Genomic DNA, 27,545 nt, shown 5'->3' on the forward strand with positions numbered 1-27,545 from the left:
CCTGGCCACCCAGCTCCATCCTGGTGATGCGGAGGCTGCTTTGTGCCCCGAGGCCTCTGTTGTGGCTGCCTGCTCTGGTCCAGGGCTCCTGGCAGATAGAAAGGGTGCAGCCTTTTTCCCATTGGGAAGGTGTAAGCCTGTCTGTGACTTCCTAGTGGAGGGTTGGATTGTGTCGGCCGATGAGAGCCAAGGTTGGGTTGGAGGAGAGAGCCTGGCCCCGGGACGCCTGGGGTTTGAAGAGTGATGATGGTAGCTCCCTGGAGCCTATTCCATCAAGTCTAAAGGGCTGTGGACTCTAAGCTGTGTGGGTTCCTATGCACTGCTGAGGATGAAGAACAAGGCCCTGCCCCCAAGGGCTGCACAGCCAGGTCCCATAGCTGCAAGCTGCGTGTGCATGAGAATCAAACCTGCTGACAGGAGGGGACAGTGACAGACCCACAATTCCCACGGCATTTAGCCCTGCGTGCTGCCAGCTGGACTTGCAGATGAGGGACTGAGCCAGGAGCCTCCAAAGGGCAAGTCAAAGGTGGGGGCTCAGGAGGCTGGTGGGCAGATCCTCGTGTCCTTGGAAGGGAAAGGCTGAGCCCAGGTGGGCATTGTGCTGCTGCCTTTCAGAGCTCTGACATGAAAAGCTGTGGAAGTGGTCTGTGCTTCCTGGGAGTGGGCTTGCTTCAGAGAGAGACTGCACCTCTTACAAAAGGCTAAGTGGCTTGTCCACAGCCTCCAGCTCTCCAGGACAGGTGATCAATGCTACCCATGAAGGCATATGGCTGGCCCTAACAGTCATCTGGGGCAAATACTTCCTCTTAAGTGCTACCTTGGTGTCCCACAGATGCTGTCCCCAAGCTTGTGACATGTGCACACTGACTGGACCATAGCAGTGGGGCAATGGGGCAGTGGGGCAGTGTGACAGTGAGAAGGGACTGTCAGGCAGATGTGCATATAGCTATACAGCTGTGTCAGGGTCTGTCCTGCACCAAATGGGCGAGGCTCCAGGCCAACTTTTCTTACTTGGGTTCTGGCAGCCCTGTGGCTCTACCCTAGAAGCTCCAGGTGGGGAAAGCAAGGGCCAGGGGACCAGGGATATAGGAAGGATGTTACTATTCCCCCAGGTATAACCTGGAGTTTGGTGACCAGTGGGCTGCATCCCCACGTCATGGCAATCCTTCAGGAGTGTCCTGTGAACTAGGTCCCTGCTTGGCCCTGTAAGCGATGGAATCAAATTTCGGGGAGCTTCTCTGGATGGAACACAGCCCCCCATGGAAGATGAGAGCTGAGAGCGGTGCCAGCATTCAGGCAGGGGGTGCTATGCTTTGCTCTACAAACAGCTTCCCTGGGAGAGAATCCACGCAGGGGACTGGCATGAGAGGCCTGGCCGACTTCAGCTCTGACCAAGGCCTGGCCCGCTTCCAGCTGGGGTCAGCTCTGGGCCAGGACCCATCTCCACTTCTGGTGCTGTCTCCAACCCACAAATTGAGGTTGTTAAGGCAAACCATCAGAGATTTGACGACCAGCTCCCCAGAGCCTCCCACAAGGGGGTAAGTCGCTTTCTGGAAGAGGCGGGGCTCCCGGAGGGGTAGGGGGCAGGTTGGCTTTTATCTGCCTTTCCTCCTCCTTCTCCTCCCCAGGATCCCTTCTCCAGCTTCTGGCGCCGCTAGCTGTAACCCGACTCCTGCTCCAGCTCCTCGCGCCCCCCCCCTCCGCCCCCAGCCGCCGGGCCCAGCAGCGCCTCTCGGGCGCCCCGAGTGCCACATCACTGCACCCTCCAGCGCATCCATGCTCATCATGCCTACAAGGACGCTGCCTCTGCTGACCCTGTTGATCGCACTGGCCACGCTGGCTGCTGCAGTGCACCCTAGCTGCTCGCCTGGACCTGATCCCTCCGGTAAGGGTTCCAGCCGCCCCACCTTGGGTAGATTTAAACACCCCTCCCTTCCTTCACCTGGGGTCTTTTCTCTCATTATCGGTTGCAGAACTACCGCTCCGGTGGAATGTCCTGAGGGTACCACCTTGTGACCCTTAGCCAATAGGCTGAACTTTGATGGGGCACTGGGCTTTCTCAGTAGCTGAGCCACAGACCCCAGGGAGATAGCAGAGCTGGGAGGAACACAGCACCAGGCGGTACAGAGCACTGGACTGGTGGGGTCCACCAGTGGGTCAGGGTGAACAGGTGCCAGGACTGCAGGACAAGGCTGTCCTAGTCCCCTATCCTTCCAGGAGTGGGGAGGTGCTGGTCGTAGGAGACTCCTGACCCTTCCTTCGAAACTCCTGGCTGCAGTGTGGATAATTTGTCTCTAGAAGTGTCCCAGAGAAGGGTGGAATTTTTCTGTAGGGGCAGAGCAGGGGGAAGAGCGGGACCGGGGACAACCAGGGATCTCTGCTGAGGGTCCTGTGGATGGGTCTGGAGTCCTGGAATCCACTCTGGGGCCACTGCCCCTCCAGAGGCTGGGTGGGCTCCAGTTTCTCTCTTACTTGGGTGTAGATACACCTATTTCACATCCTTTGGCGTCTTCTTTATCAACAGCAAGCACCTGAGTCTAGCTGGAGCTCCCCTCCCCCCCCCCCCCCCCCCCCCCGCCAGGGTCTTCAGTGCCCATGGTATCAGGTGTAGAATGTTAAGAGGTAGAATTTGTAGTCACCTGAGAGCCCGTGGGCTCTAGCCAGGTGCATGTTGGGAACACAATGCCCCTTTTCTTTGCCCTCAGCCTGAGATTTCCTTCCCCTGCTCCAGCCTCTCCTGGACCTTGATCCTCCTGGCTGCAGAGTGGACAGTGCAGGCCAATTAGGCAAGCGTATATACACATGTGCAAATCTGTTTGGACCTATGTGCAGCCCGTGTCTGTCTCGTATACTGGTAAAACTTGCATAGGAGGGCCTTTCTCTGAATTCCTGGCACCCCAGAAAATGCATAGAATCAAAAGGCTTGTTTGGGACTCCTGCTACAGGAAGTCTTTCCCAGCCTGCCCTGTGCCAGGAGCACTAACCCACCTACCCCATAAGCAAGGATGCTTCAAAGAGCCCCGCTTCCTAACTGGGGCAGGATGCATAGGCGAGCTCTGTCCCTTGCTGACCATGACGACGCATCAGGGGAATGCTATGGATAGGCATAGAAGTCTAGTAGGCTTTCAGATCGTGGGAACCTCTGGGTCAGCCTGGCAGTTTCAGGCCAGGCTTTACATCTAAGGGTGGCCACAACTCCACTGCCCCCTTCCCCCTTTCCTCATCCTCATGGCTAGGAGCAAGCCTGCCATACCCCTCTCTGCCCGGCTTTTCCATTGTGGAGGACTCTGCTTCTTCACTGAGCTTGACTCCTTTACTCTGCTGTGTAACTGGGGGCATGCAGTGGGGGCGGGCGGACGCTACTCTATCCCAGGGAATTCTGACATCTCTGTTAGAGAGGCTCTAGCCAAGAGCTTGACAGGCAGTTGCAAAGGGAAGGTTGGACAGAGGGCAGCTTCTGTCCCTGCCTTGAAGAAATGCTGCCACCTTGTGGTTGATCATGTGGACCGTAAGAAGAAACAGGTGAGACTAATTCCGAATGATAACACAATTTAATCTGATGATCTGGACTACTACTTCAATATCCTCACTGGCATAAAATTGCGACTGGAGTATGTTCTAGTTTGCTTTCTATTGCTGTGATAAACACCATGACCAAAAGCAACCTGGGGCTTATTTGGCTTACACGTCCTGAGGAGAGTCAGGACAGGGACTCAAGGCAGGAACCTGGAGGCAGGAGATGACACAGAGAGCTCAGAGGAGTGCTGCTTACTGGCTTGCTCCCCAAGGCTGTTCAGCTTATTTCTTATACACCCCAGGGCCCACCTGCCCGGGGATGGCACCGTCCCCAGTTGCCAAACACTCCCAACACAAATCATTAATCAAGAAAATGCCCTCCCCTGCCCCCACACAGACTTGCCTATCACCCCTCAGCTGAGGTTCCCCCTGACCAGGTGACTCCAGCTGGTACAAAGTTTATCAACAAAACAAAACATAACAGCACAGAACACTTCGCCTTCCTTTAAAACACCGAGTCTGAAGTTTGCCATGGGTCTTTCTGCTTAGAGCAGCTGCCGGTTTCTACTTGCTGCATCTCAGGCCCCGGAGATAGACCGTCATTCAGTGTGGGGCTCTCCGACAGGGCGGAGTGGCTTTAGACTCTGCAGCAGCCCCTCTGTGTTCTAGTGGCCTCTGGGGTCAGGCAGCTGGAGTGTCTCAGTATGTGGTGTGGTGGAGGAGGTGAGCGCACACTAGTGATAATCCTGGCGCCTGTAGCTGTAACATAGCAGATGACTGGGTTAGCTAGTCTATCTTTTGCTTTGTGCATGAAAACCAAAGGCCTGGAGAGGCTCACCCACCTGGGAGAAGCCCAAGATCATTCTGTGGCTGGCTGTGTAATGTCTGGGCAGGTGGCCTTATTCTGGGTCCCTCCTCTGTCTCACTTCAACTTTACCATGACCAGAAGAGGCTTCAAGTTCTAAGGCCCCGGAGCTGTGAATGGATCTTACCTGGAAATAGGGTCTTAGCAGATGGCCTAGACCCGTGGTGAGGTGCCTTGAGAAGAAGAGGTAAAGTGAGGTACCAGGCACAGATTGGAGTGATGCAGCCACAAGTCAAGGCCACTGGGAGGCCCCTAGGAGCTGGACCCTTTAGCAGCTGCGTGCCAGTCACGCTTTGCCTCTGACCACAGCATACAGAACTTTGACGGGGGTGAATTTCCACTGCCATAACCCACCCAGTCTCTGGGGCTTTGTTGTGGCAGCTCCAGCAGACAGGTCTACCATCTCTGGTATGCTGGAGGCCTGGAAGTAGCTAGGGCTTAACTTGGTGATTGCTAGCCCCCTGGCAACCCCTTTGAGCCCTGACCAAGTGCTATGGTCTGAGAGGTCAGTGTGGTCAGTAGCTCCTTCTACCCATCCTGTGCCCATGCTATGTCATGCTGAGCCCTCTTAGGGTGTCAGACACATTCATGAGTTACCTCATTGCCCCTGCAGCTGGTTTCAGGCAGCCTTACTACTTTTTCTTTCTTTCGGTACTCAACAAGGAAACAGAGGCATGGGACACGTTCATCTCCGAATGTGTTTCCTCATCTGTGAGCCAGAGAAACCAGAAGGGCTATGAAGGCATCAGGTTTCCTTTTCTGATCTCTAAACAGTGGTCCTATCTCAGGGGTGGGTCCTTGGCGGCTCTGCAGAACAGCACGGGTATAGCTAGCACCTGGTGTCCTTGCCTAAAGTTTCCCTGTGGCCGCAGAGGACCCAGGGTCAAGTTCAAGTTGAGTTTTCTATTTTCTCTCCATCAACTGTCTCAGTGGACACCTAGTCTCCTACACAGTGTGTCTGGAAGTGCTATGCCTGAGCCTGTGGCTGCAGGAGCAAGGGGATGTGAGTGAAATCCCCCTGAGCTGACTGGCTCCCTTCAAGCATCCACCGTGGTCCAAAGTCAGTGTAGAACAAGACAGCATATGGACCGTGAGTCCGGGGGATGGCATCTCTAGATCTAGAGGTTCACAGGGCCCTGCATAGGGTGGAAGTCACATCAGGTCCCCATGGGATTCCTCTTCCTGTCCCAACATAGCTGATTGACTTTGCTTTACTGACAACAGATGACTGTACCATGCACAGAGGCCCAGGTCAGTTTCTTTTCACTGTTCCCAACAGTGTTGGCACGTTCTGTGTCCTCATCTGTTGTGAGTGGTAAGGCCGCATGTCTGGGACACTTAGAATCCCAGAGTCTAGCAGACTCCTGAGGGGGTTCATCCTGGTGCTTGGAGACCCCTTGCATGAGGAGAGCAGGCCCTTGGTCCACTTGGATGTGCATCACAGGGGTTAAAGCCCCTTTTGTCTGCTTGTGCTAATTTCACATGTGCTATAGCAGGTTGGTTTTTAGTGATGGGCACCTGTAGTCTTTTACATCAGTCTGAGAGCCGTGGGCCTCCCCAGTGGTGCTACCTGCTAAGGGCGTTCACAAGACTTTGCCTACTATGTTAGTTTGGCCTAAAGCAGGGACAATGACGACAGATATTGTTATCCATGAAACGTTGTCCGTGGGCCAGAAGATCATTGTTAGATACTAAATGTGGCTCATCTTCTAGAACTTTCATAATATACCCCAAAAGTGATAAGCCCTGTACACACACACACACACACACACACACACACACACACACACACACACACACACACACACATCCCAGGACAACAGTAAAGAGAGGCTTGTCCAGTCTCTCACTGCGTGGGCGGGTGAACCCAGAGCCACCCAGGCTGGAGCCCGGGCTCCTTCTCTGTTCTCCACTACACTGGCTCATGGTCAAGGTTCTCTGCAGCATGATGAGTACAAGGAGGAGAGTACATCCTGGAGCACCAGGGGCTTCTTGTGGCTTGGATGCACAGCATAAAAGAGTCTGTCTGTGTGACTCTCTCCCCATCGGCGGAGAGGGTAGAAATTGGGCATGGTGTGCCCTCCTGTAATCCCAGCATGTAGGAGGAAGGTAGGAGGGTTGGTTGGGTGTATACTCAATTTTCTTAACCAATATATTTTATTAACAACTTAGTCACCCAGCCTACCTCACTTATAACCCGACTAACCAAAACAATAGGAAATGAGGATTAATGGACACAATAATGAAACTGTAAGGATATCAGTTCCGAGGAATGATTCTCTTGGCATAATCAGCAGGATTTCTTCTGCTGGAATCTAGAGTAACCAGAACCCAGAACCTCAGCAGGAGCTGGAGCCCCAAAGCCTTCCCTCGAGCGGTTCTCTCTAGGAGCGTCTCTAAGTACAGCAATGAACAGCCAAAACTATCCCAAGTCTCCAAAAAGCCCCGCCTCCATTTCTGGGCTCATTTATATATCTCCTCTCAGAGTCTGTTCACGGGATCTTTTCAGCTGGCAACAATCAAGCTCCTGCACGAAGTGGTCGATCTTCTAGTAGATTAACCTCACCTGTTTTCTCACAAGACCATTCCAATCCTGCACTTGGGATCCTAAAAAACAGGTTTATCTCTCCTTCAGTTGGGAGCTCAAGATCATCTGTAGCTATGCGGGGGCATACAAGGCCACCTGGGCTACATGAGACCTTGTCTCAAACCCACCAAACCCAACTCAAAGACAGTAAAATCCTGAACTACCCTGTGTTATGGGTGTCTCAAATGGTGCCTGTCTCATGGGAGCCAGGATCAGAATTGAGGCAGCCTGGCTCATAGTAGGTACCCCAGGTGCACGGTGGGCTGGGGTAACCAGGGTGGGGTGGAACCCTTTGATGCTTTCTCTATAGGTGGTGGGAGCAGGTGGCTCATTCCTGTGTCCACTTGCTGCACGACTCTAGGTCTTGAGAGAAGCCTAAAGGTGCTGTGCCCCTGCCAGGCCCCTGGTCACTGCCAGGTTCCATCTGAACAGGACAGAGTAGGCGTCTGAACTGGCTCCTATGCTAGCAGAGTCCATGAACTCCCATGCATGAACACCTACCCCTGAGAGACTCCATTTCTGGCCCTTCCTGGCACACGCCATCAGGATCCTTCCTGATGCTACCCCATGACCAGTCCAGTGTAAACCAGGTGCAAAGTTTCCTCCTTAGAGCCTTCTCCTTGTGCATGGGATGTCCAACAGACACTTGGCTGAAAACAGCTGCTGGTGTTCACGTGAATTTTATGGCCCTTCCTGGATCTTACTGTGGAGTCCATGAGACCTGGCTCTGAGGAGACCCCTGAGACCCCACAGTTGTAAGGGTAGTTCTGTGTGTTGATATTTTTTTCTGGAAAGGAGGCGGGGTCCCAAATTCACACCCTATATTCTCTCATTTTTCTGGGGATTGGGTAGTCTGTTTGGATGGCTCTTTGAATAATGTTCAGTCTGAGTACAGTGGTGGGGGAGCCATGGTCACAGTCTGAGGCTGATGGCTCAGGACACTGTGGGGCCTGAAGCATGGCTGTCTATGGGGATGTGTGCACAGGGCCCTCCAGGTTAGGTCCAGGCTGGGCCGGAGCAATGCCAATGCACCCACTTTCTTAGGCAAATCCTATGGTTTGTTAGACTCTGCTTCTTGACCTGAGAGACAGGTACCCTTGCTGCTTTGGGCTCAGAGGTCACTGGTGCAGGCCAGTGGGATGAAGGTGACAGAGGATGAGGCAGGGCTGGTCCAGTGAACCCTCAACAAAGGCTATGAAGGGAGAGATGTGTGCCTGTTTCTGTTATTAACCTCAGGGTTGTCTCTCTTCCCAGGAAACTGTCAGAGGCTGGCCTCCACACACAGCGGTAGGTACCACCCCACCCCGGCCTTGTTTTGTAGGAACTCCACAGTCCCCTGATCCCCATGCTGTCAAAGCAGAGATGCTGGCTTCTAATAGGGGCAGTGGAGCAGATTTCACAAAGTTAGACTAAACAAGAGGGTAGCCTGCCCAGCCTGCCCAGCTCTGCCAGGAGCCAATGCTAGGGGCCTCTCCAAGGCCAGCCCTGCATTTGTCTCTTGCTATAAGATTCTCTTGCTTTCCCTGTGGGGAGATGCTATGCTCAGGCTGGAGCCCTGGGGCCTTCTGTGTGTTAAACACAGGCTGTGCTTCTGATCCATGCCCATCACAGAGAGACCATCCTTAGCTTCAGGCCCTGCAGGCCCAGCTGGGCTTGTAAACTTGGCCTTGCTCTTTCCCACTGTGTCTAGTTCCTAGCCTCATCCTTCCTGAGATGAGGAGGGCCACAGCATCTTGCATAGTGACTTAAAAGCTATGATTCCAAACTCTCAGAACAGGGCTGGGGACGCAGCTGCTTCTCTGGGTGAGGCAAACCTCCCTCCCGCCAGTGGTGCACATCTGGTGTATTTTATATGGAGATTTACAAATCCAGGGAAAATGTCCCCCATAGAATAGCCAGCACCATAGCTGAGCTTGGTGGCGCGTGACTTTCACCTCAGCATTTAGGAGGCAGGGGGATTACCAGGAGGTTGGAGTCAATTTGAGCTACATAGAAGTTTGAGGCCAGCCTGGGCTACAGAGTGAGGGTTATCTGAAAAAACAAAACAAAACAAAAAACCAAGAAGCTGGCTGACAAGATGGCTCAGCGGATGGGGATGCCTGCTGACAAGACTGGCCATCTGAGTTAAATCCCTGGGTAGATGGGAAAAACCAACTTCTACAAGTTGTCCTCAGACTTCCACGCTCCTGCTGTGGTGTGAACCACCTATAAATAAATGAATTAAAAAAAAAACAACCTCAAAGGCCAAAAAATAAGACAAAAATCAACATATCTAAAATGCTTTGATCAGAAAGAAGACACAATGTCTCTGCTGGGGGTGGAGGAGCAGGTGACAGGTGGCTGAGGGACAGACTGGAATAAAGGGCACAACTTTGTGCCCAGCAGCTTCCTGGGCTCCCATCTGCACCGGACAGGTTTAGAAGGCCCTGCCTGGCAAGTGGTGGCTGCAGGAGGTAGGACAGTTGGAGCCATCCGTGCTGGTCCAGCACAAAGTGTGTAATATCAGAGGGGCCAGCCTCCTTTGGCCTGCACTTACAATGTCCTTGTAACAAGAGGAGAAACAGAGCCAGGCCTGCCAGGGGCACTTCTGAGGAGACTCAACCTCAGGATAGGACACTCCCCACGGCATGTGTTCTCATGCACATCTCTCTTTGGTGGGCTGTCTTGACGCCTCTTCCTGCTTCTGCCAGTCTACTGGCCTCATCACGCATCCCCAGGCAGGGCAGGCCGACTGCTCCCAGTCTGCTGCTGGTACTCTCTCTCTCTCTCTTGCCATCCTGACCCATTTGCTTGTAGGTGGCTGGGTGCAGTCAGTTCAGGACCCCTCGCTGTGTCCCCCATAGACCCTGCTTCCTCCACCGTAGTCTCTACCACAGACTGGGTGCTCCATCATGGCAAGCCCTGGTCTTAGGTGATATCTACTTGGGCGTGAGTCACTATGTGACCTACTGACTCTTCTTCTGCAGCCACCTGCGTGGACCTGCATCTCAGTACCTGTGCCGATGCTGCCTATAACCACACGTCGTTCCCCACACCCCTGAAGCACCAGTCGTGGGAGGCAGTGGAGTCCAGCCCTGAGTACACGCTGCTGGGCGTGTTGCACTTTCTCCTGGAGGGGCAGTGTAACCCCGACCTGCGGCTTCTGGGGTGCTCTGTGCTGGTCCCCCGATGCGAGGGAGGCCACACACAAAAGCCCTGCCGCCATGTCTGTGAGGGCCTGCGAGAAGCCTGTCAGCCAGCCTTCGATGCCATCGACATGGCCTGGCCCTACTTCCTAGATTGTGCTCAATATTTCACACCAGAGGAGGAAGGCTGCTATGACCCTTTGGAACAGCTCCGGGGTAAGGCAAGACTTTACTGCTTTATTGCCGAGGAACCCTTTCCCAAAGGATCCCACCTCCCCCCCCCCTCCCCCTCCCTCTCTCTTTGGTTTTTCGAGACAGTTTTTCTGTGTAGCCTTAGCTGACCTGAACCTGCTTTGTAGACCAGGCTGACCTTGAACTCACAGCGATCCACCTGCCTCTCCCTCCCGCGTGCTGAGATTAAAGGCATCAGCCACCACTGCCCAGCTAGGCTCCTGCATCTTATGGACTCAGAGGGGAAGGCAGCTTATTCAATGGTGCCCTAGCCAAGCCTGTGAAGGAATCTCCTCATGGAGAGGCCTTTGCCCAGCAAACAAGTGGGGGTACAGGCATGATTGACAGAGTGCTCAGATACGGCTTCCTTCAGAAAACCGTGTTGCATCGGCCATGCCACTGGGCTGGGTTGGGCAGGGAACTTCTCAACGGAAGTGCTGCCCAAGGCTGAGCCTGAAGGATGATGACACAGGCTATATGAGTCTGAGTCACTCTTTAGGCAGACTCTGTGGAGTGGCAGGAGAGGGGATGCAGGCTGCAGAAGAGGTGGGGGCGGGGCTTGGCTTTCTCCAGGGCCAACCGTGGCAAAGGAATAAGCCACACTGAGCGATAGTGAGCTGCTCGTCTCAGGGTGTGTGTGGAGGTCCCAGAAGGTTGCCTGGCACAGTGCTTTAGTGAGCACGGCCCTGCCTGTTCCTATATGCACTTGCACCTTCTCACTTGAGTCTGCTGTGCACACAGGAGTAAGAAAGAGGACCCACTGGGGATCAGCACCCTTCATGCAACCCTGGCCCATGAAGCATCCTGTGGGACTGACACAAGTCCTTCCGTACTGTCCAAGGCAGGAGTCACTAGCCATACTTTAATCTTATCTCACTGTCACGAGCTTGGGAGCCCCATGCGGCCCATGTGTTGGCTGATGAAGGGAGGCAACTGGCCTGGTTGGGTCCTGGCATCCTGTGGCCTTGCTTTCTAAGTCCTTAGTCTTCTCTTGAGTTTGGGAACTGCAGGCCCAGGGAAGCAGACAGAATAGGGACTGCCATTGAAGTCACCCTAGCCAGCCATTAGTGGATGGACTGGTTTATGCATCCTTTTGTTTTGTTTTGTTTTGTTTTTGTTTTGTTTTTTGAGACAAGGTTTCTCTGTGTAGCCTTGGCTGTCCTAGACTCGCTTTGTAGACCAGGCTGGCCTCAAACTCACAGTGATCCGCCTGCCTCTGCCTCCCAAGTGCTGGAATTAAAGGCATGTGCCACCATGCCCAGCCCACATCCTTATTATTTTGAGTGCCTACTGTATACCGAGACATAGAGGCTTGGGAGAGGGTGCAGACCTAGCCAAGGATATGCGAGTGGCTGCCAGGAGGTGCACTATGCTGAGTCTGGTATGGAACCTGGTACTCCCCTGGAGAGGGCTGGTTGGGTTCAAGTACAGGTACAGTGGGTGGTGGAAAGCGATCTATGCTGGTCAGCAGGAGCTGTGTCTGCAGTGGGCTCAGGCATGGAGGTGGCAAGCAAGGATGGTGAGCAGACAGGAAGCCAACCCACTCTGGCTGGGCCTATTGCCCCAAGAAAGCCCAAGTGCTGTCTGCAAGAGATTATTTTGGCCATTTTTTTTTTAAAACCACCAAATTGCTAGTTTCATCTTTTCTTTCTCCTCAGCAACAATTTGAGTAAAAAGAAAACCAGGAAACCGCAAGTGGGACACAGAGCGAATGGCATTAACTCTTTGTGGCCCTCTGGTGGCTTGTAGGGACCTGCCTCAAGTTTCTGCTGCCATCAAAGCTGAGCAGGGTCCCTAGGGCTGCTAGCCACTGGGCTTCTGCTCTGGAGAGAAACAGGGAAATGGGGGGATGGGGGTCAGGTGTAACAAAGGGTCACACTCTGACCTATCCCTGTCCCAGCCCTCCCCCCACTCCTTCCTGGTGGGAGTTCTCCCTGTTTGCAGGACCGTTGGGGAGCAATCTTAGCAGACTTCAGACTGTGAGAAACCACTCTGAGCCTGGCTCGTGTGAATGTTGACACAGCTTAGGCCATGATGCCTGGATGCAGAGAAGGATGCAGAGCTGTGTCACCCTCTTCTCTCCCCCACCCCACCCCCTGTTCTGACAGGGTTATGACAGACAACCAAGGCTTAGAGGCAGAGGACAGCCTTTCTGTGATTTCTGTAGCTTGAGGATTCCTCAATGCACTTTCTCTTGAGAACTGCTTTTCACATTTGAAAGCTCCCAGGCAGGCACCCACATCTTGCTATCATTTACACCCTGGGAATGGAGACATGTTTCCATAGGCATCTCCTGGCATCACTGGCCGTCTTGTGGCAGTGTCACCCAGGAGGCCTACTATGTGTCCTCTCCGCACCGCCCTTGTATAGAATAGCAGTACAGTGGCGTTGTCGGGGAGGGTGCCGGGGCAGGGCTGATGCGCTGTCTGAGCCGTGAGCAGCTATAGAGTGTACACTCCAGCCCCAGTTTCACTTCCTTCCCCAGGAGAACTGGATGCTGAGGAGGCCCTGCCCTCAGGCCTGCCACCTACCTTTGTTCGCTTCGCCCACCACTCCTATGCTCAGATGGTCCGGGTGCTGAAGAGGACTGCGGCCCGCTGTTCCCAGGTGGCCAAGACCTACAGCATCGGGCGCAGCTTCGAAGGCAAGGATCTGGTGGTCATCGAATTCTCAAGCCGCCCAGGCCAGCATGAGCTGAGTGAGTGACCATGTGCATGTGAGGACCGGATGTGATTCTGCCCCTGGGAGCAGGATGCAGACCCACTTAGCCTTGGGGTGCACAAGCAGGGAGGGGCCGTTCGTTTGATGTCTCTGTCCACTTACCTACCCATGGTTGCCTGGACATGATTGGTGAGTGACCACAGCCCACGAGGACAATATTAAAAAGGTTATCTCCAAGCTGGGCATGGTGGTGCATACCTTTAATCCCTGCATTGCAGGGGAGCAAGGGGCAGAGGCAAGAGGATCTCTGTGAGTTCGAGGCCAGCCTTGTTGACATATAGAGACTCTGTCTCAAAAAAAAAAAAAAAAAAGGATTTCTCCAGAAAATCCATATCACTTGAGCATGAAATAAGTCACCTAAACGGGTGACAGTGTGAAGACTATCTTCAGGGAGATTGCAAAGTTTTCTGAGAGGTTGATGGCTGGAGGGACTAGGGAAGGTAGGTCCTAGAGAGGACATGGGATCAGGCAGGGTCAGTGGGCAGTGGCTGCCAGAGCTTTGGTCCTAGACCCTTAATGTGAAGTATGTGGCTGTCACCACCACTGCTGTCCTGTGGTCTTGTGAGTCCTGGGTCTGTGCAGATCTGGGTCGTGGTGGCTTCCCCTCTGCTCTGCTCCTCCTGCTAACCTGGTGTGTGGACACAGTGGGCTTTCTATTTCCAGACCAAGGTCTAGGGACACTGGGTATGGAAGGCCTGCTCTGAGTCCTGGAAAACGCTAGCTGGCTTGGGTCCTTTGGGACTTCCTTGCTGCGGTGCAAATTAGCAATCAAATTTTGTCACAGTAATTACTAGAGGTTCTGAGCTGGACAAGAGACACCAAGCTGGCCAGGCATGGTGGCACACGCCTTTAATCCCAACACTTGGGAGGCAGAGGCAGGCGAATTGCTGTGAGTTCAAGGTCAGCCTGGTCTACAAAGCGAGTTCAGAATGGCCAAGGCTAACACAGAGAGACCCTGTCCCGAGAGAGAGAGAGAGAGAGAGAGAGAGAGAGAGAGAGAGAGAGAGACAGAGACACACAAATAGAGACCAAGGTGATTGTATCTAGGGCTCTAGGGCTCTAGAACATTCTAACAGACTTGGCTTAGGTCTCCATCTCCTGTGATAACAGGCCATTGGTGACTCTAAAGGTTCCTACCCCTGGCACTTAGAGCTTCACTAAGTATGGGTCCATCCTTGCTCCCACCCTCCAGCCCAGATGCCCCATAGCCATACTGCTGTAGTAAGTGTCATCCTTCTGTCCAGTCCCAACAGTCTCTGAGTCTGTGGACTTAGGACTCTGCTGGGCTGTCTACCCCAACTCAGCTTTGACCTTGTCAGATTGGGCAATGTGGACAGCATAAGCTCAAAGAGCCTGCCTCTCATGGGGCCAGAGGTCATCAGGTCACATCTGGCCTCCAAGACCAAACCTAACCCAAACTCCTGCAGAGACATGGAAAGTTCTTTGTCATTTAAAACGTCTGGCATGGAGTCTGAAGGACATGGACATTCACTCTGACAGTTGAAGGTTGCTGGGCCAATTGGTTCGTGTAGGTTCTGTTTTCCACATGAGCAATGTTAAGATTCAACAAGTAAGGGCGACTTCCCCACAGCCACACTGAAGAAGGCTGCCAGGCCTGGTCTACTGTTTCTGTCATGCAGCCACCACCCACTTTTTCACCCATTCATCCATCTGCACATCCCTGCCATTGCCTCTAGCCTTCATTCATTATATTATTTATATAATATCCATCCATTCATTTATCCATTCACTCATTTGTTTTTCCATCCGACTATCCATCCATCAACCCATCTATTGAACTACCCATCCGTTTATCCACCTATCTACTTATTAGTTTGTTCTTCCACCTGTATATTTACCACCAAGCCATATATCATATATCCATCCATCCACCCACCCATCCATCCATCCACCCATTCTGTCCACTTATCCACTCATCCATCCATCCACCCATCCATCCATCCATCCACTCATCCATCCATCCATCCATGTACCCATCCATTCTGTCCACTCATCCACCCATCTATCCATCCATCCATCCATCCACTCATCCATCCATCCATCCACTCATCCATCCATCCACTCATCCATCCATCCATCCATCCACTCATCCATCCATCCATCCATCCACTCATCCATTTATCCATCCATTCATCCATCCATCCATCCATCCATCCATGTACCCACCCATTCTGTCCACTTATTCACTTATCCACTCATCCATCCATCCATCCATCCACTCATCCATCCATCCATCCATCCACTCATCCATCCATCCATCCATCCATGTACCCATCCATTCTGTCCACTCATCCACCCACCCACCCATCCATCCATCCATCCATCCATCCACTTATCCATCCATCCACCCACTCATCCATCCATCCATCCATCCACTCATCCATCCATCCATCCATCCATCCACTCATCCATCCATCCATCCATCCATCCACTCATCCATCCATCCATCCACTCATCCATCCATCCATCCATCCATCCACTCATCCATCCATCTATCCATCCATCCATCCATCCACTCATTTATCCATCCACCCATCCATTCATCCATTCATCCATCCATCCATCCATCCATTCATCCATGTACCCATCCATTCTGTCCACTTATCCACTCATCCATCCATCCATCCATCCATCCATCCATCCATCCATTCTGTCCACTCATCCACTCATCCATCTATCTATTCACTCATCTGCTTACTCATGCATCTGTTCATCCTCCCTTCCCAGAGCCAGTTTTGCTGGTTAAGCGCTGATGTGTTTGACTTGTGGCACAAACATGGACAGTAGATGTCGAGACAAGTCACACAAATCAATGGCACCATATATCATTATAGCATCCTTTATTTATGCTAATAAGTGTGGCTAAACATTAGAAATGAGTTCAAGGGGCTGGAGAGATGGCTCAGCAGTTAAGAGCACTGACTGCTCTCCCAGAGGTCCTGAGTTCAATTCCCAGCAACCACATGCTGGCTCACAGCCATCTATAAATGTGATATGATGCCCTCTTCTGGCCTGCAGGTGTACAAGCAAGCAGAGCACTGTATACATAATAAATAAATAAGTCTTTAAAAAAAAAAAAGAAAAAGAAGAAAGAAATGAGTTCAAGAAGCGAGTGTCTAGATATATCATTATTCCCAGAGACTCTTGAGTCAAAACAAGTAGGAATCAGTCCCGGTACACCCTTGCTGACCCCAGTCTGTGAGACAACACCCCACGTCACAGTTTCTCCCTGCAGTGGAGCCCGAGGTGAAGCTCATTGGCAACATCCACGGCAACGAGGTGGCAGGACGGGAGATGCTCATCTACCTGGCCCAGTACCTGTGCTCTGAGTATCTGCTAGGCAACCCCCGCATCCAGCGCCTGCTGAACACCACCCGCATCCACCTGCTGCCGTCCATGAACCCTGACGGCTACGAGGTGGCAGCCGCAGAGGTGGGAGCTCCCGCTGCCTGGAGATGGGCTGCTTCCTCCAACACCTTAACCTTCGACTTTACTCATCGGTCTTGAGGGTCTATTTGCAGTCACTTCTCTAGGTGACAAAGACTGAGCAAGCAAGCAGTACGGCAACATTCTGCTTGGTGGGTGGGTGCTGACAGAGCAGAGCTGTGGTGTGTTGCTTTAGGACAGGGCTGAGGATGTACTTCAATGGTACAGTGCTTGCCAATCATGCAAGGTAAAGAAAAATAGTTGCAAGGAGATGGTGTGCTGATTGGGGATTATGGAAACTCACAAAGAGGGACAGAGGGATGTGGGTAAGAGCCAAGGGAGGCAAGGGGCCAATGGCATGGGCTGCTATGGGGCGTGGGGCCTCCCTGCAGGGCCCTGATCCTGAAGGGTGAGGGAAAGGCTATGGGGAGGGGGAATAGATGGGAGGGAGGGAGAATGTGATTCATCCCGCACTCATCAGATGAACCCACAGAAGCCATAGTCCCATTCGAACCTGAGTCCTGCTGAAGCCTGGCCTGGAAGATGTGGGGTGGGAGATGTTGATTCTTGGCTGGGCCCTTGTGTTCAGGGTGCCGGCTACAACGGCTGGACCAGTGGGAGGCAGAACGCACAGAACCTGGATCTGAACCGCAACTTCCCTGACCTCACGTCGGAGTACTACCGGCTGGCCTCCACTCGTGGCGTGCGCACAGACCATATCCCCATCTCACAGTACTACTGGTGGGGTAAGGTAGGAGCTGTGTGGTCAGAGCCCACTCCCCGAGCCAGGGACTCCAGGCGTCTCTCCCTAGGGCACTGACCTCTCTAAGCCTCAGTGTTTGGCCTGTAAGGTAGACTCGCACATTGCTGGACCAGGAACAATGTATCAAAAGCCGCAGTCTCCAGCAGAGATGACATGGGTCTGCATCCTGCGGAAGGACTCATGGCCCAGACAGTTTCCCAGAATCCCTGAGTCCTCCCTCAAGAGTGAGCCAAGCTTGACCAGAGCTCTTCTCTGTAGCTAGTATAACCTGCTTAATGTCAGAACCACTTCTGAAGTGAGTGGGGCCCACTCCATGCAGGAAATGGGCGGTCAGGAACTGCGAGGGTGGGATGTCCCTCAGCTGACTGGAGAGGTGACCTGACCAGGAGGGGCAAAGTGAACTCCAGGCTGAAAGACCGTCATGAACTCTGTGGTGACTGGTGGGAACTTTGGTGGCTGGACAGGAGTTCTGTTTGGGTCTGGGGTGGGTAGGAAAGTCATGGATGTTTCAGAATCCTGAAAGCAGTGCTTCACCTCGCGGCAGGTGGCTCCTGAGACCAAAGCCATCATGAAGTGGATACAGACCATTCCCTTCGTCCTCTCAGCCAGCCTGCACGGGGGTGACCTGGTGGTGTCCTACCCCTTCGACTTCTCCAAGCACCCCCATGAGGAAAAGATGTTTTCTCCGACGCCGGATGAGAAGGTAAGAGATGGACACTGAAGAGGCTGAGGAGGTGTTCTGCTAGCAGGTCACTTCTGTTCTAGCTTATGAAGCCATAGGCATTACTGAACCCCCAGAAGTCCCTTTGCTTGCTGCCCTCACCTCCAGGAAGTGCCCCTTCAAGCAGAGAGCAGTTTTCCTTCTCTTGTTGATGTCTCCAATGTTGTTCCAGACTTCACCAGCAGGGGGCAGTGCTACCACATGCATAGTACCCAGAGGGCTCTGAGCTAGCTGCTTCCTCTCTTTCCTGGTCCTGGACTTTGGTGCAGAGGTTAGGCAAGGCTCTGACCCTCCTGCTGCTCACAGGGATCCTCAGGGTCCCTGATTTCTTAGGTCTGTTTTCCTCACTGTAGGTGAGACTGAGTGACGTTGGGACCCTTCCAGGCACTCTCACCCTTAAAGCCGCCTTGCTGTGCCACCCAGCCCTGTGTTTGTTAAGGGTACAGGAAGCTGATCCTTCCCTTGTGTGTATGAGAAGGCCGCAGAGGGAGGGCAAGGCTCAGCTTGATGGGTGCCCCCCAGGTCTGGGGCTAGCCCTCCATTCCCTCTTGTATTCCTGGAGGTTGCATGCTCCTGTCCCAGGTGGAGCCTGTTCAGGTCTGAGCTCGGCTTGGTCTCTAGTCAGGCCTCCTGGGGAGTCACATAGGTGCAGGGAGCCTGGTCTGCCCTCAGAGGAAGTTTTCACGACAAACTAAGGGGAAAGGACCTGGAGGTGAGGATCATCAGGATGAGCAAGGGCTAAACATCAGGCTCCTTGCTGTCTGAGCAACCTGGCCAGGGGAACAGCTGTCCCTAACCCCTGCTGGACACTTGTACATCAAACTGTGTTACCCACAATGGCAGAGGAGACTGCTCCCTTCTACTCTGTCAGTGAAGGAAGACAAAAAACAAAACCAAAACCAAAACCAAAACCAAAACAAACAAACCAAGGACAGGAAGCTAGCCTCTGTGAAGAGTCCCAGAAACTGGGGCACAGTGTAAGTAGACATGTGTGAACACGGGTGGATTTTTACTCATGTTTATGTTTGCCTGCCATCGGAAGCATATGTATGTACCCGTGTTCATATGCGTGTCAGAGGAGGAACCTCAGCCCAGCCTAGACTTAGAGAGGGCTTCCCTTAGGTTGCAGCTTCTCCTAATGGGGCACAAGGGCAAAGGTGAGGTAGAAACTCCCATGTATGGGAGGATGCTTCAGACACAGGGTGCGAGAAGCCTCTGTGCAGCCAGACCATGCTCAGTGCCCTCATACTTGTAAACTGCAAGGGCTGTGCCAGCAACACCTGTATCCCCTGGCTTCTTGGCTCTGCATCTGCCCATCAGCTCGCTCGCTCGCTCGCTCACTCACTCACTCGCTTGCTTATTCAGTCATCCACCCACTAACTCACGCACTCACACTCATTCAGACATTTATTTGCACACTCATTCAGCATGGGGTTTCAGACCTTGTGCCCTCATAGAGCAAGCGCACCCCCCTGGGTGGGCAGGTGCATGCTGAGCTGCAGCAGGAGCCCCTCCATGTCAGGCCATCCTCTCAGCTTCCGTGCCTGGGGATGTCCGTAGGGGGGAGGTTCACCTCAATGGGTCCCACTAGAGTCAGAAGAGATGAGCCTGTTCCCCAGACATCAATCCTCAATCAATAACTGTGCAGCCTGCAGCCAGTGGCAGGCTCTGTGGAAACCACAGTCTCGGGAGAGGTGAGGAGAGTGTGTGAGGAAAAAGAGCTGGCTAGTGTCCCAAGGGAGAGCCAGTCCTGGGAGCCGTGCTCATAGCCCTCAGCCCTTCCTACTTGCAACAGCCTTAGGAGTCAGCACAGCTGCAGCTCACTGTGGCACTCGCTCAGGCAGTTGCTGAGAGGGCGGGATGTTGTGTCCAGCTGACTTGCATTTCTGGGTCTCTGTAGCTGCCCTGCACAGCATTTGACTGCTTTCTTTCTTTCCTTCCTTCCTCTCTTTTTTCTCTTTTTGTTTTTTCAAGACACAGTTTCTCTGTGTAGCCCTGGCTACCCTGAACTTACTGTGTAAACCAGGCTAGCCTCAAACTCAGAGATCTGTCTGCTCCTCCTTCCAGAATATGCTAGGATTAAAGGTGTGCTGCCACCATGCCTGGCTCTCATATGGCCGGCAGGCAGGCCACTCCTCTGTATGTGCTAGCTCCAAGCCAGGCCTGAGGCTCATGTGCCCAGGATTTGGGGGAAGATGGCTACAGCCTCCTTCCAGGCTCCACCCACAGGACATGGGATGGTGATCCCAACTCAAGGATGAGAAAGAAGAGTAGCCGGGGGTCAGACAGTCCACGTGCTGGGCCTAACCCAGGAGCCAAGACCCTATTTAGGTAGATGGTGGAAGACTGTGGATCTCTCATCTTCTTTCTCCATCTTCACCTCTAGATGTTCAAGCTGCTGGCCAGAGCTTATGCCGATGTCCACCCCATGATGATGGACAGGTCGGAGAACAGGTGTGGGGGCAACTTCCTGAAGCGGGGGAGCATCATCAACGGGGCGGACTGGTACAGCTTCACAGGAGGTGCGGCCTGAGCAGGTGGGCGGGCGGGACCTCCCCCAGCAGAGTCCTGGCACTCCAGGCAGAATCTGGCTTGAGTCTTAGTCACCATCTCCCTGGAGAGGTGGGACTGGGGTGAGCTGGTCCCGTGACTTTGGCAGCTGCTGTTAAGTTTATTTTATAATCACCTGTGTGGTGGTTTCCCTTGTAACCGAGCTCTTGGTGCTGGTTAGGAGTTGAACGGGGTTGCTGGGTGCAGTGGCAGAACCCCAGAGAAGCTGACACTTCAGGGACAATGGAGGAGTTTGTGGTTCTGTGTAACAGGTTCTAATGTTTGGGATATATTTACCACCCAAGATCTTGAGGCACTGTACTCTAAGGTTCCTGAGCTTTGCCCAGCTCAGTGTTCACTGGGCTTCTGAGTCCTCACTGCCTGCTGTGTGCTGGGCACACAAGTGTGCTGTGGCAGGCAAATGCCATGTGTACCCTGGAGCACCCATTGAAGTGCCCACATGCACAGACACAGCCTCCCTTCGCTGATTCCTGCTGTACCCCAGCACACTTCCCACTTGGACCATTCTGCAGATGAGGCCATGAGACAGACAGAGCCACAAGGCATGTGTTAGCAAGGCTGGGGCTAACCTTGCAACTCCGTCTCCCACTAATCCTACTCAAGTGGCCAAGAACTACCTTTCCCATGTGTCCCAAAGCTACTGTTTGGTCCTTTCATGCTTCCAGGGACTGGCACATGCCATCTCCTTCTGGAACATGAGAGCTTCTCTTCCTTCAAGGCTTCAGGGACATTGGTTTCCAGACGCCATATAAGGTCCTACTGTTGGGGCTTGTAGAAGTCCTATAAGGGCTGAACTGAAGAGGCCAGTCGGCTTCCTTCCAGCAGGTGGCAGGGCCATGGGGCAGATGGATCCAATTGAGGACCACGCGCAGAGATAGCTGCAAGAACAGGGTCCAGAAACTCCAAAGTCCTTAGGGTACAGGGCTGTGCGTGGGTGAGCAGTGGCAGGGTAAGTCATCACTGTGTGCAAAGCAATGTTGCTCCCGGAGTCTTGTGCCTGCTCCAGGCTCTCTGCCCTTGACACCCAGCTGCCCACCCCACAGGTATGTCTGACTTCAACTACCTACACACCAACTGCTTTGAGATCACAGTGGAGCTGGGCTGTGTGAAGTTTCCACCAGAGGAAATGCTCTATGGCCTGTGGCAACATAACAAGGAGCCCCTACTGAACTTCCTGGAGATGGTGAGCTTTGCCCACTGGGAGCATCCCATTGTGAGGATGGGGTCCAGCTCCGCTTTTAGTCTTCCTCATTCCAGGCTCTGTCTGGTGCTCTGTGGATGGTTTGTCTGACCAGCCTTTCAGGAATGGGGCCCCCCACCCACTTTTCCTCCCATATACCCTGGAGAATACTAGGTAAATGCCCCTTTGGGTAAAAATCTCATGCTTGAGACCTACAGCGCCCCTCCCCGTGATGGGTGTGAGGTGTGGCTGCAGGACTGAAGGTGGCATTACATGTGGGAGGGTCTCAGAGATGATGGTTCTGGGATATGGCCTGTTCACGTACCAGAGGCCGACGGGGCAGAAGGGTAGACTGTATGAGAGGAGCTGCCTAACTGCATTGAGGTCACCAGGCAGGCAGTGATAGGGGTGGTGGAAACACAGCCTCAGAAACCCCTGACAGATTGTTTTTTGGGCGGCGTGGTGGTTTCAAGACAGGGTTTCTTTGTGTAGCCTTGGCTATCCTGTACTCACTTTGTAGACCAGGCTGGCCTCGAACTCACAGAGATCCACCTGCCTCTGTCTCCCGAGTGCTGGGATTAAAGGCGTGTGCCACCACACCCTTAAGCTAAGGGTCTGCTGGGTCAGGGGACATAGGCACCTGAGCCCAGTGTTTCGCCTAGCACAGCTCACACGAGTGCTGTAAAATTATGAAGAGGCTCCGAGGGCTATAGAGAGATAACATCTCTTGAAGGAAACAAGCAAATTCAGGTGTAGGGTGGCTGTGGCAAATGCACGGTGCTTCATAGTTGGTCCTATCCCTAAGTTAGTCCCATCCCTAGATGGCCCTGCCCTAGGCAGCCTCAGCCCTAGGTGATGGCGCTTAAGAGAAGGCCTACTGTGGCTGCAGGGACATGTGACAATGATGGGGGGGGGCAACGGGGGAGGGGGGACAGAAGAAAAGGAGTGACTACGCAATGCCTATAGTGGCAGCTGCATGGAGTTCAGGTCTAGACTTTGTGCCCCCACGTTCTGTCTTTGGCCCCTGTTCTTTCTAGAGAGATCAGGAATCTTCTACCAGGGGAAGAATAGGTTGAGGCTTGCTAGAGAGCAGTGATGGGAAGAACACTACCCGGGTTAACAGCGAACGTAGCCGTGTGCTTTCTGGTGGTGGCTGGAGAGCCATTCAGACAGGGTGTGCCTCTCTCACCCATAGGCAAGGCTTGGGGCAGAGCTAGGTGCTCAGGCCGTTTTGTGGTTGTCAGGAGAAAATGAATTAGAAGGGGCTTTTGTGGGGCTGGGTTCGCTCTGTGGATATTGTACATAAAGTCTTAGTGTATGAAGATTTAATGGCGAGCAGAGCGGTGGCCAGCCGGGCAGCACTTGGCCCTACTCCTAGACAGATGACCCCCCCAGGAAAGCAGGCCACGGGTCCTGATAAGGATCAGATCTGTCATGGCCAATTGAGGCCACTTTCATAGTGATTCTGAGCAGGCCCAGGGGTGGGGGTGGAAGAGACAGAACCAGTTCTTCCTGCCGCACAGCTCCGGGGGCCCCAGGGTGGCAGGAGAGGACCCCAGTTGAGGTGCAGATGGGAGACTAGCCAGCTGGAGAGAGGGGCTTCCCTTCCATGGGCAGGCCCATGAGTCAACTCAGACACAAGAGTCAACTCAGTAAAGGCCAGCAGGGAGAGAGAAACAGGGCTACGGGGTCAGCAGAAATAACCTCCTGGAGGCTGAGGAGTGAGTGCGTCTAGAAGTGGGGAAAGGGGCCAGTGGTGCTGATGGCCAGAGCATTCTAACAGGGTGCAGGGGGAGAGCCGAGCTCTAGGGGGTACACATGTGTGGGAGCCGGAGATTATCAGTGAGCACTGAGCCACGGGGCAGCTTTAGCCATGTCAGCTGGGCCAGTGTCGCGTGTAGGATTCAGTGCCACTCTGTGGATGGGTGGCATGGTGGCCTCTGCACCATCAGTCTTCTCCAGCCAGTAGCTTTGCATTTCAAACCCTTCCTCTTGCTTCATGGGATATTGTTTCTGGTTTTAGCTCCACAGAACATCAGTTTAGGTTCAGGAGCATCGAATCCAGGCGGTGGTCACCCAGCTGGGGTAGCCAGCTGCCACTTGTTCATGTCCTAAGAGTTCAGCTTCCATCCTGTGCCCTCCTCTCCCAAACACACAACACTGCTTTCTAAAATGTAGGAGAGAAATGACTTGACTGTTGCCTTCTTCAGTGCCACTGAGGGTCAGGAATGAGTGTGGCATCTGCCAAGGGCTGATGGCTCTGAGCCATGGGGACTCCAGGGACTGTTGAAGTCCTGCCTTTGCTGATCTCAGAGGACTGTTGTGTTGTTGGCAGCTCTGGCACCACTTAGACCCATTCTGTAGTTGCAGAAGCTGGAGTGTGAAGAAGCAAATGGTTTGCTGGAGTCAGGAGGCCCTGGGGCAGGAGTCACTGTGTGCAGAAGATGCAGGGTGTGGCTGGGAAGCGGGAGAGCCAGTTCATAGTAGAGCTAAGTGGGTCCAGCTTCGTGGCCGTCCTCCGTGGGTCCTGGGTTTTACTCTGAAGATGCCTGCTAGGTGCCATAGGCAGACATATGGTCTGAGGCCCTGGTCTGTGTCCGGCTTCTTTCTAAAACCTCTGCTCAGAGGAGGCTAGGAAGATATTTGGAGCTCAGATGCACCTAAGGGTGGACAGTGAAGGTTGTCCTCAGTGTCTATGGCCAGGAAGGAAAGTGGACAAGACCCTTAGGCAGAGCTTCGGTGTCAGTCAAAAACCCCAGAATGTTCTAGACAGTTTGCCAGAGATATCTCAAATAGGAAACAAAGCCCAGAGAGCGACTTAATCGATTATACAAGCAGAACCCTGACTCAGAAGAGCACTGGTGAAAGTGACACTGGAAAGCCGGGCGTGGTGGTACACGCCTTTAATCCCAGCACTCGGGAGGCAGAGGCAGGTAGATCACTGTGAGTTCGAGGCCAGCCTGGTCTACAAGCGAGTCCAGGATAGCCAAGGCTACACAGAGAAAGCCTGTCTTGAAAAACAAAAACAAAAACAAAAACAAACAAACAAACAAAAAAAAGCAAAAACAAAAACAAAAAAAAGAAAGGAAGGAAGAAAAGAAAAAGAAAGTAACACTGTAGGCAGGCATCACTTATATACCTTCTCTCTGGTGCTCCAGGTCCACCGAGGCATCAAGGGTGTGGTGATGGACAAATACGGAAAGCCAGTCAAAAACGCGCGGATTCTAGTGAAAGGCATTCGTCACGACGTCACTGCAGGTGAGCGACAGCCTTCCCCCATCTGTGGGTGAGGCCGCTGCGGGGCTCCCCTTTCACCAAGGCTCTCCATCCATTCTCAGCCAGGTTGGTTAGGGAGGATGGCAGCATGTGGGCCCCAGCATGTCCACCCTGTGCTGTGTCTCCTGCGGTGTTGGCGTGGGAAGAGATGGGTCTGCTGTGTTCCCAGAAGCACATTGCCTTCCCAGAGGTGACAGCCTGGGGTCACCTCTCTCCAAGATCCTATACATGCAGGTCCGGAAGGTCACACTGGGACACATAGGATGTTTAGTTATTTGGCTTGTTGCTGTGACAAAACACCTGGCAAGAAGCCGCCTAAGGACGGAAGGGCTTGTTTTGTCTCATAATCCATCCTGGTGAAGAAGACGAGGCAATGAACGCAACCTCCTAAAGGTTCCACAAGCTTCCAAAAATGCCACTACTAACTGGGGACCCATTGTTCAACCAGATGAGCACATGCGGGACACGCCACACCGAGCCCACAACACTCTGAAAAGGTGGTTTTATCTCCCATGGACTCTGGCTGGCCTCAGCCCTTTCCCAGCTGGTTAAAAAATCATAGTCCACGATGCTGGAGAGGTGGCTCTTCCAGAGGACCCTGGTTAAGTTCCCAGCACATATGGTGATTCATGGCCACCTGTAATTCCAGTTCCAGAGGATGCAATGCCCTCTTCTGACCTCTGTAGTAAAAATACATACATGCAGGCTAAAGGCTCATCCACATAAAATAAAATAAAACAAAACAAAGCAAATCTCAAAAATAGACACATATAACATGAGACTTGGCAGCATCATTGTCTGGTGGAGGGCAGGCTTGCAAATTAGATGCCTGGGGACAGGATGAAGTCTGCTAAGATGAGGTGTCACCTTAAGTAGGTCTTTGAGGAATGTACAGGGGCTTGACAGAAGAGGTCGAGGCAATGTCCACTGCACCCCGTGCTAACACCCACTTACCCACATCTGCCGTGCAACCTCCTCACCCCAGCTATCACATTTCTGCCCCCAACCTGGGCCTGAAGCCTCTGAGGATTGTTTCTATTCTCTCCTTTTTTTTTTTTTTTTGTAAGATTTATTTATTGATTATTATGTATACACTGCTTCACCTGCAGGTCAGAAGGGGGCACTAGATCACATTATAGATGGCTGTGAGCCACCATGTGGTTCCTGGGAATTGAACTCAGGACCTCTGGAAGAGCAGACAGTGCTCTTAACCTCTGAGCCATCTCTCCAGCTCCTGTTTCTATTCTCTTTGAAGCCCCCGATGGTGACTATTGGAGACTCCTTCCCCCGGGTTCCCATGTCGTCATCGCTCAGGCCCCTGGCTACTCCAAGGTTATGAAGAGAGTCACCATTCCCTTGCGCATGCGAAGGGCCGGCCGTGTGGACTTTATCCTCCAGCCCTTGAAGATAGGCCCTACGAAACTCCTTCCTGGACCTTCAAGAGCTTTACCGTGGTCCCAGGAGCCACAAGGAGAGCCCGCACAGATGGATTTCGAGCCCCCCAGGGCGCGTAGGCAGCCAGCTAGTGGGAGCAAGCCATGGTGGTGGTCATATTTCACATCCCTGAGCCCGTACAAACCACGCTGGCTGCTCAAGTACTAGGACCCCTCTCAGGCCCTGCCTGATGTCCACCTCCTCGGCCTGGGCTTCTGTCCCGAGTCACCCAGCCACGGGCATCACACCAGCCCCTTGCAACTTATTAAAGTGTGTTCACCTACTGTGATGAAAGGCTCCGTGAAGAGGTGTGTGTGTGTGTGTGTGTGTATGTGTGGTCCTTGCTTACTATGGGAAGCTCAGACTGGTCCTAGTAAAAAGACTCTAAGTAGTGCTCTCCTTGACCCCAGTAGCAGGACCAGAGCTGTCTGGACAATGCCCACAGGACTGTTTGGCCTTTCCCAGACCATGAGGCCTTGAAGGCCAAGCTCTGGATCCTGTTGCTGGGGGTTGAGTGGCTAGGAGTCACCTGAATAGGAAGAGTGAGAGGACACAGAGGTGTCTCCAAGGCAGTGTCAAGACCTCAAAGCCAGAAGAGTCAGTTAACACTAGGATCCTGCCTCACGAGCTCCCTGGGGTCTGAGTCTGGGGCCCTGGTCTTCCTTGGCTATTCCTTCATTCTTTTGTTGCCATCAGCTCATGTCCAGGGACCTTCCATGGCCCCATACTCCCCATAGGTGCCCTTTCTCGATCATCTCTCACACTACAAGAGGATGGTTCTGTCCCCAGATTCACCAGACTGGGAGTTCTATAGCCTCATATGAAAGTGCCAGCATAGAAGGTGCCCTGTGCAGCTAGCACTGCATGTCAGAGTCAAATCGGGGCTTTTAACAACAGAAGTTCATCATCGCCTCGTCATGGAAGGGTTTCTCCCTGCTTGGCTTATAGATATCTCTCTTCTCCTTGTGTCACTTGGGGGGGGGGTTGTGGCCACACAATTGTCACCAGCACTGAGTTGTTCTATGGCCTCTTGACAGCCTGGACCCTGACACAAAATTTCAAGGCCGCAGCCTACATGTTTTCTTCACTGGCTAGGGCTATGTGATAG

At 53.1% G+C, this 27,545-nt stretch overlaps 1 protein-coding gene across 1 annotated transcript; it reads left to right on the forward strand.

The window, feature by feature from the left end:
• The first annotated feature begins 1,628 nt into the window (after positions 1–1,628).
• CPZ (carboxypeptidase Z) lies at positions 1,629–26,721 on the forward strand. Its single transcript, XM_084799825.1, has 11 exons — positions 1,629–1,885; positions 8,223–8,255; positions 9,935–10,309; positions 12,810–13,022; positions 16,302–16,498; positions 17,082–17,243; positions 17,800–17,958; positions 20,363–20,498; positions 21,591–21,730; positions 24,886–24,985; positions 26,259–26,721. The coding sequence occupies exons 1-11, from the start codon at positions 1,777–1,779 to the stop codon at positions 26,603–26,605; spliced, it is 1,971 nt and encodes a 656-aa protein (XP_084655951.1). The 5' UTR covers positions 1,629–1,776; the 3' UTR covers positions 26,606–26,721.
• The last annotated feature ends 824 nt before the right edge of the window (positions 26,722–27,545 follow it).

Source organism: Acomys minous (assembly GCF_964271855.1).
Source record: "Acomys minous genome assembly, chromosome: 10".
Classification (NCBI taxonomy): Eukaryota; Metazoa; Chordata; class Mammalia; order Rodentia; family Muridae; genus Acomys; species Acomys minous.

Coding starts and splice junctions, on each gene's coding strand:
- CPZ (XM_084799825.1), top strand. CDS start 1,777: ATGCTCATCATGCCTACAAGGACGCTGCCTCTGCTGACCCTGTTGATC. Junction 17,244..17,799: donor AGTACTACTGGTGGGGTAAG/GTAGGAGCTGTG, acceptor ACCTCGCGGCAG/GTGGCTCCTGAGACCAAAGC. Junction 17,959..20,362: donor CTCCGACGCCGGATGAGAAG/GTAAGAGATGGA, acceptor CTTCACCTCTAG/ATGTTCAAGCTGCTGGCCAG.